This window comes from Strix aluco, chromosome 12 (assembly GCF_031877795.1).
Source record: "Strix aluco isolate bStrAlu1 chromosome 12, bStrAlu1.hap1, whole genome shotgun sequence".
Classification (NCBI taxonomy): Eukaryota; Metazoa; Chordata; class Aves; order Strigiformes; family Strigidae; genus Strix; species Strix aluco.
The window spans coordinates 22,683,050-22,699,479 of record NC_133942.1 but is presented as its reverse complement, the minus strand read 5'-3'; the positions used below and the strand labels follow the sequence as shown (position 1 = coordinate 22,699,479).

Here is a 16,430-nt window from a genome sequence, read left to right as displayed (position 1 = left end):
ATATGGCTTACTAAAATTTTTTGTGTACAGCCCTCAGTAAGCAATGTGATTAAGCGGGACACCATTAAAAGATTTCCTTATGCTTCCCCTCCAGAGGCCTTCAAAATGCAGGCTGGACAGTTCGTAGTCATGCTCTAAAACACCCTCTCTGTGTTTGCTGTGAACATAACTACGACTGACTGGTGCCCTGTATTTGAGATCCCAATTCTTGTATGTATGTGGCCTCAAATGAAGTCTGTATGCATTCAGTACCTGTGTAATTTTACTTACAATGAAGCTACTCAGAAGAATAAAATTATGCACGTACTATATTTTGTCGATCATGATTTTATCTTGTTTCCCACAATGCTGACAGATCTCCTGAGAGGTTTTCTAAAAGTACTGCATAATTCACAGCACAATTTAAGAAGGTGGTAGACCAAAAAATTATACAAGTAATTTTTTTTAAACGCTGAGCATTTGTCAAACCAACATAGTACTACAGTTTTACCAACTGTTGAATAAATATCTGTGTCCTAATTACTTGTATCAGCAGCTTCTCAAGTCAACTGTGTGGCTCCTCACTTGTTTTTCTTAACCAGCACCTTAAGTTGACTCAACCCCAACCAGCTGGTGGAAAAGGTGCTACCCTGAGTCAAGGGAAGCACTGACAGGGGACACGGGAAAGAGGAAGCCCAACTCCTAGGAACATGTTTAAGAAACATTAACCCGACAACTGGGAGGTGCTGAGAAGACGAAGCGAGGGAGACGAAGCGAGGGAGACGAAGCGAGGGAGACGAAGCGAGGGAGACGAAGCGAGGGAGACGAAGCGAGGGAGACGAAGCGAGGGAGACGAAGCGAGGGAGACGAAGCGAGGGAGACGAAGCGAGGGAGACGAAGCGAGCCCCGCCAAGACAGCTTTGTGGAAAACAAGCCGAGTGGCAGTGAGAAGGGAGATCAATCCACTTAGTCTGTGGGAAGAGGGTATCAGAGGTCGAGAGAGCGCTCGCAGCGGGGCAGCCCGTCCCTAGCAGCCAGCCTTTACCTCACGGGCAGCCTTTGCCAGCCCTCCCAAATGCAGCGCCCTCCGCGGCGGCGGAGGCGGGCACATGAGGGAGGGCGGTGCCGTGCCCCGCCCCGCCCCGCCCCGCCCCGCGCGCTGCCTCCCACTGCGCGTGCTCGGCGGTGGCGCGTGCTCGGCGGTGGCGCCTGCGCGGCGGGGCCGTATGGCGGGAGCTGCCCCGCGCGGTTAGCGGTGGGGGCTGGCGGCGCGGGCGGCCTGCGGGAGGGCGAGGCGGGGTGAGTAAGGGGCTGGACGGGGCCGCGCAGAGGAGGGGGGTTGTTGCTCTCCCCCGCGGAGGAAGCGCCGCGCAAGACCGCGATGGAGGCGGCAGCCTTAAAGCTGCTCCCCCTGGACCCGGGAGATGAGGGCACCCAGAGGTGCAGGATAGGGCCTGCCGCCCTGTCCTTCCTGGGGGCCAGGATCGGCGCCCCGCTGAGGATCTCGCTGCCTACCGGCTGCTGCTTATGCACGGCGTGGCCCAGGCACGATTTGGCGGACGGGTACCTGCAGGTGGATCTGACCTGCAGAACCGCGGGGGTGACTGCGAGGGACCTGGCGGGCCTCACGCTGAATGTCGGCCAGCTGGAGCTTCTGGCGTATCGCCAGTTAAAAAAGGCGACTGTGAAAGTGGTCCTTAAGAGCTCTGCACTGAAAAGGTCAACTTCCAGAGCAGTGTTGCAGGAGACAATCAGAGAACTGCTAAGGAATGTTTATGTTTCACTTCATTACATTGTTACTGTTGCCCCAAATCTCGAAAATCCCGTGGTGCATGTTGAAATACTGTCTGTAGACCCTTCGGTGGATGAAGCTGGACTGATAACCCCACAAACAAGCATAAAAATTAAGGAGGTGGTCACTTTTGAATGGTACAGACATTTATCTGAAGACACTGCAAAAACTTCAATTGCAGGACTAGATGATGTGGGAAAGTCTTTGAAAGAAATTATTGATCTGCCTTTCCGCTTTCCAAAAACTTTTAAGAAGCTAGGGCTTTCTGTCCCTAACGGAGTGCTATTAATAGGGCCCCCAGGTGTAGGGAAAACTCTTCTTGTAAAGGCAGTAGCAAAAGAAGTGGGTGCGTATCTGCTTTGCATCAGTGGCCCAGCCCTCTATGGTTCAAGACCAGGAGAAGGTGAAGAGAATTTGCGAAGAGTCTTTGAAAAGGGCAGAGAGATGTCATATGAAGGCCCAACCATTCTATTTATTGATGAAGTTGACTCTTTATGTCCAAAGCGAGGAAGTTCAAACAATGCTCCTGAAGATCGTATTGTTGCTCAGTTGCTAACACTTCTGGACGGTGTAGGTAGTGAGGGTAAGATGGTCATTATAGCAGCAACAAACAGGCCTGATGCCTTAGACCCCGCACTGAGAAGACCTGGCAGATTTGACAGAGAGGTAAGCAAACCCGTTATTCATACACTCTCTTTTTTTCTTTCCTTTTTGAGGTGGAGCAGGGGGCAGTTAATAAAGTTGGGTTTGGGTTTTTTTTAATGTCTACTAGTCATGTTTCGTAGTGGGATTCTACAGGCTTGAGACATGTCCTGTTTCTTTAGCTTGCTGCAGCTTGGGTAAGGTAGGGAGCACATTTTACTCAGGATACCAAGAGCTCCAAATATTTGAAAACAGACAAGGGGACTCTTTATCCTTCTTTATAATAAAGACATGGACCCGTTCTTGAGGGTGTTCTTTTGCTTACAGATGCTTAGCATTACAGACACAGATTTTCCTCATTTAAAATCCAGGTTGAAGATTAAAAGTTTGTTGTGACAGAGAACTAGTAACCTGTTGTATCAAAAATTCTATTCAGATTTCAGTAACAGAGGCTAGGTCTACTCTGGAAAACTTCTGCTAGCCTAATGGTCAAAAGAGTTATGCAACACACAATGCTTTTGGTTGTATTGTTTATTTTGCTGGCTAAATGCACTCCTGGGTCATCCAGTTTAGTCAAGTTCTTTAATACTTTCACAATTATAATTTTAATTGTTTTACAGGATTTATAGATTGTTGAAATGCATTTTATGGTGGCATTTTACCAGGGTTTTAATAATATATGAATGTTTATCTAACTGATTTTTTTCTTTTGGATTAATCTAATTCAGTCCTTGTGATGCAAGGAAATTATTATTTCAGTGTTGTGTCTTATGTTGAAATGACCTTAAGATAGGACTTGATGGACGCTAGCTGACAGTGTCTTATGAACAACTGTTTATACAAACACTCTTTGCTTAGAAAGTAAGTATAAATGTCTTTAAAATACATTTAAATATTTGTCATTTGTATAGTGCTGCTAATAAATTTCTTGTAAAATTCTTTAGTTGCAGTAAAAGTATGTATCAATCTTCAGTAAACAGTATAAAGCAGAGACAAAGTTGCTTGCCTACGTCTATAAAATAAGAGGAATATAGAAAAATATCTACTTACCATTTGTTTATTGTATTTGGTTTAGGTTATTATTGGGACCCCAACACTTACACAGAGAAGATCCATCCTGCAGTTGCTTACATCTAGTATGCCGATTTCTACAGACGTTGATTTGGTTAAACTGGCAGAAATGACAACTGGGTATGTTGGAGCTGACCTTACAGCACTCTGCAGAGAAGCTGCTATGCAGGCTGTGTTCCGCAGCTCTTTGGTATGATTGCAAATTAGTCAAGAAGAAATTAATGTATGTACCGCCCTTTCCCCATTAATACTCGGCTTTACTTGAAAAGCTCAACAAGTTGAAGAACTCACAAATTAAAATACTGAAAAATATCAAGTGTTTTATAAACATAAATATGCCATTTCACTAGTCCTTTCAGTTTTCACCTGAAAAGATTATTTTCTCCTTTCTGGGTGAAAAGCTTTGCCAAAAGTTTTTATCCTCATCCTTATCATCCTTATCTTTTTAGGATTGTGCAAAGCAGAGATTTTAGTCTTTTTTGGCAAACTAAACTATAAAGTCCACCAAAGCTCTCTGAAGCTATCAGCAATTTAGAATTCTACTTCTTAATAATAACTGCAAATTAAAGTTTAGGTTGATACATAAATATGTAAATGCTAGTGATAATATCTATTATCATTTGGGTTGTATGGCTGGATATAATGTTGTAGACACAACATATACAACTCCCCAGTGTGCAGAAATTTAACTTCTTAGCAATTCTCTAATTCCATATCTACAATAACTATTTCTTAATCTTCTTTATTCTGACTTTTACAAAAACTGGGAGATATATGTTTGCTGTGGTTTTTCATCTGGAATGGCTGAGCGGAAATTTAAAGCCATATTTGCAAAATTTCCAGAGTCAGAGCATCTACAGAGAATGGTAGAACCCTCTGTCTTCACTCAGGGGTAGGAAAAAAAGAGAGCATCATATTTCTAGAACTTCCATCCCCTCCAGATACCTTACAAATATTGAAAATAATAAAATAATTATAGCCTGGTAACCCAGAAAAAAATAGATGGACAAATTAAATTAATTAATAAGTAGATGGCCTGCTTGTCTTGAAAACTGCAAACAGCTTTGTAAAATACCTCTTAGTTTTGTTACTGCATCTGTAGTTTAATAATGGTATTTTATAGCCTGTTTGAGATAAAGTGCCTTACTTTCTCCAGTATGTTGTGAAAATGGATGTTAGAATATTTTTATTTGTATTCAAGAGATTCTAGGATTTGGTGTGTAGTAACCCTGAAACTAGCAAACATTTGATTTAGCAGATCACAGTGTAATGGAGCTATAATTTAGGGAAAAGAAACAGTTCTCTCTAAAACATTAATTTCTGTTAAAACTGTTTTTTCCTGTGTAAAAAACTTGCCATTAAAGAGAGTACATTCTACTTTGTGTTACGTCTTTGTGTCTGAAGTGCTTAAGCTTGTTAGGGCAAGAATTTACTTCTTTATCAGTTGCATTTGGCCTGAAATGTGCATAATAATGAAGCATTATAAGTTATTATGTTAAAATATTGTTAATATGCTTTATCTGGGTTTCTTCAGGATTCAGCGGAAACGGTGATTAACATGGCACACTTCCAAGAAGCTTTTAAAAAAATTCAACCATCCTCTTTTCGAAGTGCAATTGGACTAACAGAGTGTAAACCTGTCACTTGGGAGCAAATTGGTGGTCTTGAAGATGTGAAATTAAAGTTAAAACAGGTAGCGTATAAAACAAATTTAGATAAACAGCTGGTTTGTAATACCCACATCCTCCAAGGTGTTCTGTATGCTGCATTATGGAAATGAATTATTTTGCAAATTACCTGATTATAAATTATATTTTAAACATTTGCTATACTACATTATTACAATGTTTGTGAGTTAGAAATGTTCCAGTCACAAGATATCACCATCAAGCATAGTATCATGGAAAAATAAGCATGTTTTGTGATAGCTGAAAAACACTTAACTTGTAGCCAGATAATTTGTGCATTCCTCAGTTTGTAGCCAGAGATGGCTCTTGCGTATCATCTCTTGAGGATTGCCTTTTGTTCTGTTTGAGACAGAGAGGAAACTTTAAGAAGGGGAGCATCATATGAAGTAAGACAATATTCTGTGATTTCAAATTAATGTTTGTACCAAGGAGAGGAAATAATGTGCTCAGCAATTTTATTGATTGCCTGTGAACTCTGCTTTTGTTACTAAGAATTTCATCCCTTTTTGATGTATTGACAGAGTATTGAGTGGCCTATGAAATTTCCTCAGGCGTTTGCTAGGATGGGCCTGTCTCATCCGAAGGGTATTCTTCTCTACGGGCCATCAGGGTGTGCCAAAACCACACTGGTGAGGGCTGTGGCCACAAGTTCTCATTGTTCCTTTCTGTCTGTAAGTGGTGCTGACCTTTTCTCACCTTACGTTGGAGATTCAGAGAAAATTTTGTCTCAGGTACAGTTTTTAATTTGTATAAGGTCTCTATTTTTGCTTGATTTTTGTAAAGTACTAGTTAGGCCTAAATTTTGTTATTGAAAAGATTATAGTCAAAGCTCTCATCTGATTGTTAAATAGAAATGGTTTACAGATTCACATTTCTATAAACTGAGAATCTAGCCCTAAAATTATACCAGTTTTAAACTTTGAAAGTATTTCTATCCTTTTGTTTTCAGTTCACTTAAGAATTTAAATAAGAAGCAGAATGTAATAGTAAACATAAGCCAGAACAGCTCTTGTGAATCTTTATGAAGGTATCTTTAAAGTTAAGTAATTAAAATACAGAGTATATGTAAATAGGAGTTTTCACCTTATGTGATGGCATGTATGCAATGATGTTTTACTTTATTAATATTTTAAAAGGTTTTTCGCCAAGCAAGAGCAAATACTCCAGCAATAATATTCCTGGATGAGATTGATTCTATCTTGGGATCTCGATCACAGGGCCGAAGTGGCCATGGTGTCTCAGAGCGGGTTCTTTCTGTTCTTCTCAATGAGTTGGATGGGATTGGGCTGAAAGTCACAGAAAGAAGAGGAAGCAAACTACAGCTTGAGGGTCAATGTCAAGAACAAAGTGATGAGGAAAGAAAGGTATTTATGTTCCTTTTTCCATATAGGAAGAATGATAAATGCTGTACAGTTGTTCCAGAAATTTTAGTTGTTGGCATTCACACTTTTTAAACTTAAAATCCTCAAGCTTAAAAATATGCAAGATGCTTTTCTACTCTGTCATAATTTCTAGTTTTTAGAAAATACCATATATAGGCTGCTAACTGTTTTTACATACACCGTTCCTCAATGAGACTTTGTTTTTTGAACAAAATACCTACACTGGCTAATGAGCATTACTAGTTGGTGTTTATCTTTGGTCACAAAAATCCTCTTGCTTGACACTAAGGTAATTTTTTAGACTTTGTGCTCTTTTTACTATTATACAGTTCCTTCCTGAACTTACTTTTTATAAGCATTTCCCATACTTTATTTCCAGTGCTTTGTCATACGTACTTGCTACAAAACCAGTACAGTTATGATCAGTTACTTACTTAAATGAAAACTTGCATCTGGACTTTTCAGTGAATTGTTTACAATATTTAATATTTAGATTTTCTGCAGTTAAATGTCAGTCTTCGTATTATGATACTCTCTGGGGGAAAATTGAGGAAAACACTTTCAGAATTGTAGAATACTGAATTTTTGCTTATAAATTTGTTACAAATTGGCCAAATAAAAGTCTGTACTTATTTTCAAGGCAGATACTAACTATATTTCTTCCTTGTCATCTGATCTGACCTGCACCGAGGCATTTTTTACCTCAAGATCAAAAGAAATATTAGTATTGAAAATAACTACATGTAAAGATACATCACCTTTTCACCCTTCCCCTTTTCTCATTAGTAGTTAACTCATATCTTTAGATAATACCTATCAACTGTGTTGCACTAATTTATTGATATCATCTCTTACTCAGCTAGAGTTTCAGGAAACTTTGAACAAAGATTTCATGGTAGTTGCTGCAACAAATAGACCAGATATGTTGGATGATGCCTTATTGCGTCCTGGAAGGCTTGACAAGGTGATCTATATTCCACCTCCAGATCTGAAGGTGATGTATTACAAATTCATATGTGGCTGTAAATGGAGAGATATTAATTGCCAGCATACTTTAAGAGCAAAGGGGGCATATTCCTGTAATATATTTAACAACTGATGGATGATTCACTGAAGATCAGTCACCAAACTCAATGAAGAAGCTTAAACAGGAGTAACTGCATTTGTTATTTAAACAGCAGTAACATTTAACCAGGGTATGTAGTTACACTATTGCATATAGAAAATTGACAATATCTGTAATAATTCTGTATTTACAAAATCAAGGTGCAATTTAGGAAGTACCATAACAAGTTGTCTGTCCTTGCTTCAAATCATTCTTGTGCCCTGTTCCTAAGGGTAATGTAGCTGCTTGTCCTGAGCTTCCCAAAAAAAAAGATTTGACCCAAAGCAGGCTAAATATGAACTCTTCAGTCTAAAATACTGTGTTTATATTGGGTAATGAGTAACTGTGAATAGCAGAGTTTTAATATATGAGATAACCATAAGAGTAAGTATTATCTCCATTAGTAGCACTTTATTCATGCTTCCACCAAAAATATGTGGTTTTGGTACTCTTTGGGATTTTCCTTAGTTCTAATTTCAAATTCGGTACTGCTTTGGAGAGGGATTAATTATTGGCTTGTTTGTTTTCTTGTATAATATGCACCAATTTACAGGGAAGGCTTTCCATTTTGAAAATCTGCACAGAAAAAATTCCATTAGATACTGATGTATCATTACAAGATGTGGCAGTCCTAACAGACCTCTTCTCTGGAGCTGATATTGAAAATCTGTGCAAGGAGGTAAGAAATATTCATGGTTAATCTGTGAAGTAAACAGTAAATGAAACCTTTCAGTGAAAAGAGACCTAACTCATAGATGTTGCCAAGCCATCTGTACTATGGATTCTTTCACAGTTTGTGATAGAAATAGAAAGAGAATGGGTAAAACTGAAGAACTGAACAAGGGTTAATTCTTTAACCCTTTATTCTCATTTGGTTTTTTTTCTGTGATAATTTACTAGAAATTAAGGACCTGTACTACCCTTTGCTTCACATGGCCCTTTCTAATCCAAGCTCCCATCTAGATGAATTGTATTCTGTGTACTGCAAGCAACTGCAGCATTTTTAGCTGAAATTAGGATGTACTGTCAAGACTAGAGAGAAAAAAAATTGAGAGGGGAAATCTGTAAGTGTTTGAGATAAGTTGTATAAAAGAGAGAAGACTAGGAAGAAAATCCAAATAGAGAAGTGATCAAGGATCTGTTGTCTAATCCAGACAAAAAAGTGAATGAAAAAAGTTACAGTAATCTTATTGGATGTTTATTGTTAAATAACCATAAATTATATAATGCTGTTTTCAGATGCTTTACTTAAAATTCTGTTTCATGTAAAATATTTTAGAATACTTGCAATAACTTCTTTGCAACTTAAAACCATAAGCACTTCAAGTTGTTTCTTTTTTTTTCTTTTAAAGGCTGCTTTGTTGGCACTGCAAGAGAATGGACTTGAAGCAACTGCTGTAAAACACGAGCATTTTGTAAAATCGTTGAAGACTGTAAAACCATCCTTAAACATAAAAGACTTGGAGTTTTATGAAAAATTTTATAATCAAGAATTATCCTCTTGAATCAAAAAGGAGTGATGTAGCATAGGTATTTTTAAATATATTACAAAGATTTTGCAATGGCTTACATCTTTCCTGCTTCTTAATACTGTACTTACTGTAGTTTTCAGTGTGTATGAAACACAGTAAAATTTCACTTGTGAAAAATCTGTGATTTCAGTAATGGAGAATAAAATCTTTTTTTGCTTTGTCTAGGTTTCCATCTGAGGAAACGAGTCATTGAGATACTTAGATAAAGCACTGTGGAACAGCTTAGTGTTACTGTAGATTTCCTACTTTTCAGTACAAACACTGGCACAATAAGAATATTTAATTTAAAATGTGTTGTGAAGTCTCCAAAGGATAGTGAATACTTGAAAAATAGAAAAGCTTTCAGAATGTTAAATAGGAGGAAGTAAGTCCCACATCATATGAAAATATGAAACGTTAAGGTGTTTTATATATGCATTATCTACAGACTTGCTTTCTTACAAGCAGATTACAGAATATAGTGGCAGTGAAAAGTTTGTCAGTGTTTAATACCCTCTTGTAAATTTGGGAGCCTGGGTTCTTTGGCATAATTTTAGATCAGTTATTGCTTACTGTACAAACATTTGGATTGAGTAAGCAGATACTAATCGTCTGTAATTGATTCAAACTATAATAATTTCTTCTTTAGGGAAGGGAGTTTGCTTTATAACCATTTCTGCAGAATTCTTTTCCCCACCCAACCATTCTTTGTCAATGTATTTTGGTAGGTTGTCTTCTATAATACATAGATATGTCAAAGGAAACTGTTACTACATGTATGTAAGCGTGCATTTTAACTCACCAGGGTAGGAAGTTTTTAATTATTTTTTCCTTTTCCCCATGAAAATGCTTGTAAACAAAATACTCCACTGTCAAAAATAGTTTCTTATTTCAGCTGAGGTTCTTAAGTTATAAACCCATTAACAAATATTTCTTTCCCATAACAGGGACCCTAGGGACCGCACTGCAGTGTGGTTTACAGTGAGATGGATCGTGAAAGGAAGTTCCAAGGCAGTTGGTGACTGCGGAGGGCAAAGGGGAGTAGTAGAAGCTGTTGTAACTTAGGAAAGGGTTCAGATATAAACGACTGTCCTACAGCTTGGTGGCTCTCATCACCATTTCCTAAGGAAGGACCATCCTGCTGCTTTATTGCTGGCAACAAGTAGGCCAGTGCCAGTGAACTTCCTAAAGTTTTCTGAGCAGCAGTGCTGGAGATAAAAGTATGAAAACCTTGAAGGTAACTCTCTGTTTTGCTTTCCAGTGTTTGAGAGTGTTGCCTTGGAATTGCCAGATCTGAAAGCTGTTAGGACAGCAAAATGCTGTAGGCTCCTTTGTTTCAAAGATGATGGTGCTTAACTTCTGTACTTGTTCCCTAGAAGGACCATCAGAGCTAATCGTGCCCTGTCATGTCCCCTTCTTGCTCAGGGAGCCAGCAGAGCGTGCAGTAAAGGCAACCTCCTCTTACTGCATTCCTGTGGACAAGAGGGGAAGGGAGAAACAGATTTACAGGGAGGCATCTGCTGGCACCATGCACCTCCAGCCTGCCCCTGGTAGTTTTTCTCAGATGGGGGTGTTGGGAAGTGATGGGAGCTGCCTAACAACAGCAGAGTGATGGGAACGTGGGCGTTAAGCTTCGGTTACAACAAAAGGGGACACGGTGACATCGGGCACCAGTTTTGGTCACTACATGCACCTTGCCGAGCGCTGACAAGAGGCAGGGCAAGGCCTTGTGTGTGTGCCTGGCTACGCTGGTCTTTAGGCAACTGCCTGGCGAAGGGGGCAAACGAGGAGACAAAGGAGAAGTGGACAAGCAAGGTCTGAGTAATGCAGTACAAGAGCGAAGGAGCTGCGGGAAGGGCACCGCCCGCACCGCGGCCTCCTGCCGCCTGCGCCTGCCCAACGCGCGCCGCAAGGGGGCGCTGCTCGTCCGCGGGCCGCTTCCCGCGGCGGCCGCTGGGGGGCGCCCTGCCCGCCCGGCTGCCCGCGCGGGGGGCGGGATGTGGGGTGCAGGCAGCGTTTACGGCCGTTGCTGGGCGTATATAATGCGGAGGACACGGTCCCCCGGCGCTGGTGCCCGTCGGCAGCGCTGCCGGTCCTTCTCCGCTCTGCCAGGTAACGGAGCCGTCGTGCCCTCTGCCCCGGGGCCGGCGGTCGAGCCCGGGTCCCGCAGGCCGGGGGGTCCCGACTCGGGGTGCGGTAACCGGGAACGGTTTGTTCCAGGTCCGGAGCCGTAGCGAGGATGAACACGAACTTCTTCCAGATACTAAAAGCAAAAAAAGAAGTAAGTTTGTCCGAGACGTCGGTTCTGTGATAACCCCCCGGCGAGGGGATGCCGGTGGGCTCCAGCAGGTGCGCAGGGGTTCCCATTTACTAACGAGCACCTGACGGGAAATCGTGATAGCGAGCGACATGTGTAAGTTGAAATTCATGCAAAGTGAGATGGTGTGAATAGTAATACAGAGGTAATATACCTTAACAGGTATATAACTTTAGTTCCTTGTTCCTTGGAACCCTCGCTCTCCCTATTCATGGCTCTGTAGCCACGACACTCGTTCTTCAAGTCTTTTCTCCTTTTTATGTCTTTCAGCTTATTCCCCTGGTTGGAATAGTGTCCTCTGCAGCAGTTGGGGCACTCTTTTTTTCTGCCTATTCCCTATTCAGCAAATCCGATGTGATGTAAGCAAAATACTTATTGCTTGGTATTTACCCTAACTTTTTGTGTTCAGCAGAGGTATTTGACCATCATGTTTTGCAACAACAACAAAATCTATGTGGATTTTCCAGACTACTAGTAACAACTAAGATATCTGCAGACTGTAAATACTGAAGAAATTAATTAATTTGGAACATAGACCAAATTATTTCTTAACTTTTGATTTAATAATTATGTTTTTTCTTTGCCTCAGGTGTAATAGGTTTTAAATGTTCTTACAAAGAATTTTAAATAACCAGATACGTAGATGACATGCAGATATGTTGCAACCAGGCTATTTACTTATATACAAAGAACAGCATTTGATAAAATGAACTTACAATAAGTTAATGTTTTAATGACTTGGCTAATAATTGGAACTAAGTCCTATACTTTTTAAGCTTTGGGGAATTTTTATATTTAAAGTGATTGGAATAGGCACTTTAGCTGTCAGGGTAAGAATCCCCTTTTTCTGTGTCTTTATTCAGTTTTGATTTTTTAGCTTGCTTCTCTTATGATAACATGTTATACTTGAACAACATTGGCCTGTTTGATACTTTAGAAGCTGCAAATAAAGCAAGCCATCATTGATTCCTACCCAGAATTTAAAACAAAAATGTCCAAACCTGTAAACTTGCATTTCAGGGAGCTACTTACTTGCATGAATAGTTCTACTGACAATAGACTGCTCATATAAGAAAAATGTATGCAAGATCACACCCTAAAACATAGTACCTGTTTTGTTTTATCTTCTCTTAAAGCATTAACAAGAGTGGCAATCCAGAACCGTGGGAAACTGTTGATCCTAACAAGCCTCAGAAGGTAATTTGTACAAGTAATACAGGCAGTGCAAATAACGTATAGTTCCAACACAATTAATAACTTCAGCTAAATGTGTAAGAACTAGCAAAATATTAATGAGGAAACAAATGTAAAGCTGACACATCTAGGTAAAAGTGGAACGAATTGCTTAACTCATTACTTTATGTCACGTATCTTCCCTGTATTACTTAATGATAGGGATTCAGCTATTACATTCTAGGTCTGATCCTGAATTTATGGTGTACTTCTGGCTGGTGCTCCCCACCCCCCAACATCCATTTACTCAATTCTATTGATAACAGTGGAAATTTGGAGTATAGAGGAACTGCTGTTTACCCTTGCCTTGTTCCTGAATTACAAAATTGACTAAGAATGTTTCTGAGTACTGCAGCCTGAAGGAAGAAAATCTTAGTTTAGTAGAGCATCTAAGATAAGAAAAAATAAAATTATTTGCATTATTATTTATTTAATAGACAAGTAATTTTGTTCAACACATTATTAAATATGTCATTGGTTGCTATTTTTGCTTATTTCTGAAAGGAAAATATAAAGCTACTCGAAACCCTTCTTCACCAATAAGCTGATGTGTGATGTTGGGGGTGGGAGTGGAGTAAATGCTAACTGGGATTTTGCTAATTTCTTTCATATTTTCCTTTGAATTTCTTTCAGCTATTAACAATCCATCAGAAATGGAAACCCATAGAAGAGCTGGAAAATGTCAGAAAGCTTACGAAGTGACAAGTTTCTGTTGCCTCAAAAAGGTACCCTATGAATCTAGTGGAATCACTTCTGCACAAACTTGACTACTGAAATCAGTGTGCGGAAATGCTTCTGCTACATTTTTAGGGTCTCCCTACATTTTTTGGACTCTGGATGAGGAGTTTCATGTTGCTTTAGAAGTTGGCATACAACATCCCCATAGTCCAAAAATCTGTCTCAAATATTCAGCAGGCATTTGATGTCAAATGTTGAATATTCAGATGGTAATTATAGATGGAAAAAGCCTTCACACTTTTTGTAGAATTTTGGTTTTATCAGAATACATTAATTTTGTAATTTTATATAGGTTTTAAATTTTTAGAACATTCCATGTAAATTCCATAAATGGAGATTACCCAAAAGCCCTTATAAATTGGGATTCCTTGTCTCTGTACTGTATTTCAATGCTGTATACAGACCAAATAGTGATCATAGCCAGAGGATGTCTTTGTATGGCAACATATGTGTTCATAAAGTATACTTGCATTTGTTTTCCACTTTAGATGTGATGACAGTTTACATCAAAACTAATGTCCTCCTGCTGATACTAAAACTTACACATGCGCTTACCTTAACCCACGGAGGAGTTTGACAGGTTATTTAAGGCTATATTTGAGACTGCAGAATTAGAACGTAAGAATTAATCATGTCTAAAAGGGAATCGGAAATTAGATCATTTCTATAGTATTTAAGTATTGTTCATGTTTAAATTTAGAAAAAGTTACTACAATTAAGAAACTTGAGTTATCCAAAACTGATTACATAGTGTTAATTTTTTTTTGCCAAGGTAGTTCATGTGCAAGCTCAAACGTACTGTGCATTTAATATTTTTAAACATTTCTGTATACGTGCTGTTAGGGACATCTGCTTTAACAAAGAGAAAATAACAGATTAAGATTAGGAATGATCCTGTGAAGAGACAGTTCCTCTTTAAGTATCTGTGTGTTTTCTTATGAATTGGCCAAGGAAAGAGTGTAATGGGCAGACCCCCAGTAAATTAATGAGGCAATATATGCATCCAATGGTAGAACAGTCCTTTTATGGATATTTTCTGTATGTGTCCCCTTCCAAGCAGTTTCACAATATATTATACAGTTTCTTTTAGAATGGATGTTCTGAATGCATATGACTTTCTGTGAGGAGGAAAGCAAAAGTGAAACAACTGCTAACTGGAAAAAGTCCCCTTAAGTGAGTAATAGCGAAGTGCTTTAGGTAACTCTGCTGCAGCAAAGACAAAGCTTTACTAAAGGTGTCTCTCGAATTTTAAGGGAGCTTGGCTTCAGAAGCTTTATGTTTTCTTCAGATTTATTGATGCTGAGAAAAAAAAGTCAAAATGTTATTTTATCCCATACTTGTGCACAGATGCAACATAAATATTTGTTTATCAAGTAAGGATGACTCAGCAACATTTATGTTTAAGAGTGAGAGGAACTACAAGTCTTCAGAATATGTTCTTAGCTTTCATTTTAAGAAATTACATTACAAGATGATTGGATAGCACACAACCACAAAAATCCAGTGCTCTGAGGAATACAAGTTTTGGGTATTTTACTAGAGAAATATTTTAAAATATTTTCTGTAAGTTATTCTGTATTTCCATATTTTTACTGGACTTTTACTGGACACAAAACAAAAAGTGCTGTGCTCTGACTTGATGCATGAAATAAATGAGTTTTTCTTCAGTAAATCACTTGTATGGTCTATAAATACTATGACCCAAGTATCTGTCAACATTAGGAGAATAAGTGTAAGTAATTTTTACATAATTTTTGTACTTAACGACTGGTGGTGGTGTCTTCCAGTAGCTCATTAAGCAGTGTGACTGCCATCAGTCACAGGCTGTTGGCTTCTCTCATCCTGTCCTGAAGCATAATAGCTAAGATAATAGGATGTTTTGCTTTGTTAGCCGCTCTTTTTTTTTTTAAATATAGATTTGTGGGGAGGGTTTTCACATAATGTGAGAAATCAAAATATTTTTCTGCACTTCAGAAAGATTATGAGTATTGTTGAAGTTCTTGGGACAATTTTGTGTGTGCTCAGACTGTCCCTAAAAATATTCTCTATTCTGTGTAGATGAGGGTTTTTTTCTTCTAAGTAGAGCACACCAAGAGCAATTACTGTATCTCCCCTTGCAACTACTCCACATAAATCTATAAAGAATATACAAATTATTTCATTGTTCGACAGACATCAGAGTTAAGACAGTAGAGGTTTAATTGGCTAAATTTTATGAGCTGACTTTTATGAGAACAATAAGACTTCCACGTCCTGTGTTATGCAAGCCCCATGACTTGTTATTCAATGGACAATTTAGAGGCCATCGAAATAATTTAACAACTTTTCTCCTTCTCTCTATTTTGTCTCCTACTCCATTCTGTCTTGGTTTTAGTTTTGGTTTGGTTGTTTGGGTTTTTTTTAAAAACCAATCACCATCTTTGCTCACCCTGTCTGGTACCTTTCCATTGAACTATATCACTTCCAACTTTCATATTAATTACAAAGTTTTATTAAAATGCCCACCAGCTTGTTAGATTTTTAAGTATAGATTAGAAACCATTACAACTGGTTTTTAATGGCTCTAATCACCATTAGAAATTCATCATTAAAATCTATGGTTATGTTTTTCTAACTGCAGGTGACAAGTGGTCTATTTCTAAACAACTTTCTGGAAGAAGATTGCTTTCTGCAGTATATATACAATAATTTATTACTAATTTTTGTTATTACAATAGTACTTACAGGCCTTAACCACAGATCTTGTATCATTGTGGTTACCCAAAAGCAGTGTGGTGTTTTTCATTTGGTTGTCTTTGCATATGATAGCCCCGGTGACAGCATTTCTCTATGTGATGTCCCCTACCCCTGTATTTCTCTACTGCAAGATGCTACTAGTATAGTACTGTACTATCTAGTTACTTCATTGGTGCGTGTGGTTTCTGTAGAAAATAGTAACTTACAGAGGAGCTTGATGCAATCATTGGAGGAAA

General features: G+C 38.8%; 2 protein-coding genes across 6 annotated transcripts; both read left to right on the top strand.

Moving 5' to 3' along the window:
- Positions 1–1,273: 1,273 nt before the first annotated feature.
- On the top strand, positions 1,274–9,357 carry AFG2B (AFG2 AAA ATPase homolog B). Of its 3 annotated transcripts, none has more exons than XM_074837863.1 (8): positions 1,274–2,437; positions 3,489–3,674; positions 5,019–5,177; positions 5,694–5,903; positions 6,309–6,536; positions 7,414–7,518; positions 8,213–8,338; positions 9,012–9,357. In XM_074837863.1, the coding sequence occupies exons 1-8, from the start codon at positions 1,361–1,363 to the stop codon at positions 9,162–9,164; spliced, it is 2,244 nt and encodes a 747-aa protein (XP_074693964.1). In that variant the 5' UTR covers positions 1,274–1,360; the 3' UTR covers positions 9,165–9,357. The 3 variants fall into 3 exon arrangements, with proteins under 3 accessions (XP_074693964.1, XP_074693965.1, XP_074693963.1); XM_074837864.1 differs by having other exon boundaries at positions 1,275–2,437; positions 6,390–6,536; positions 7,414–7,548; XM_074837862.1 differs by having other exon boundaries at positions 1,276–2,437; positions 7,414–7,548.
- A 1,796-nt stretch (positions 9,358–11,153) lies between these two features.
- C12H15orf48 (chromosome 12 C15orf48 homolog) lies at positions 11,154–16,224 on the top strand. 3 transcript variants are annotated; one of them, XM_074837808.1, is made up of 6 exons: positions 11,154–11,282; positions 11,391–11,451; positions 11,758–11,846; positions 12,624–12,684; positions 13,354–13,445; positions 16,079–16,224. In XM_074837808.1, exons 2-5 carry the CDS (start codon positions 11,410–11,412, stop codon positions 13,420–13,422), a joined length of 261 nt encoding a protein of 86 aa, XP_074693909.1. In that variant the 5' UTR covers positions 11,154–11,282; positions 11,391–11,409; the 3' UTR covers positions 13,423–13,445; positions 16,079–16,224. The 3 variants fall into 3 exon arrangements, with proteins under 3 accessions (XP_074693909.1, XP_074693908.1, XP_074693907.1); XM_074837807.1 differs by lacking the exon at positions 16,079–16,224 and adding an exon at positions 14,549–15,130; XM_074837806.1 differs by lacking the exon at positions 16,079–16,224 and having other exon boundaries at positions 13,354–15,130.
- The last annotated feature ends 206 nt before the right edge of the window (positions 16,225–16,430 follow it).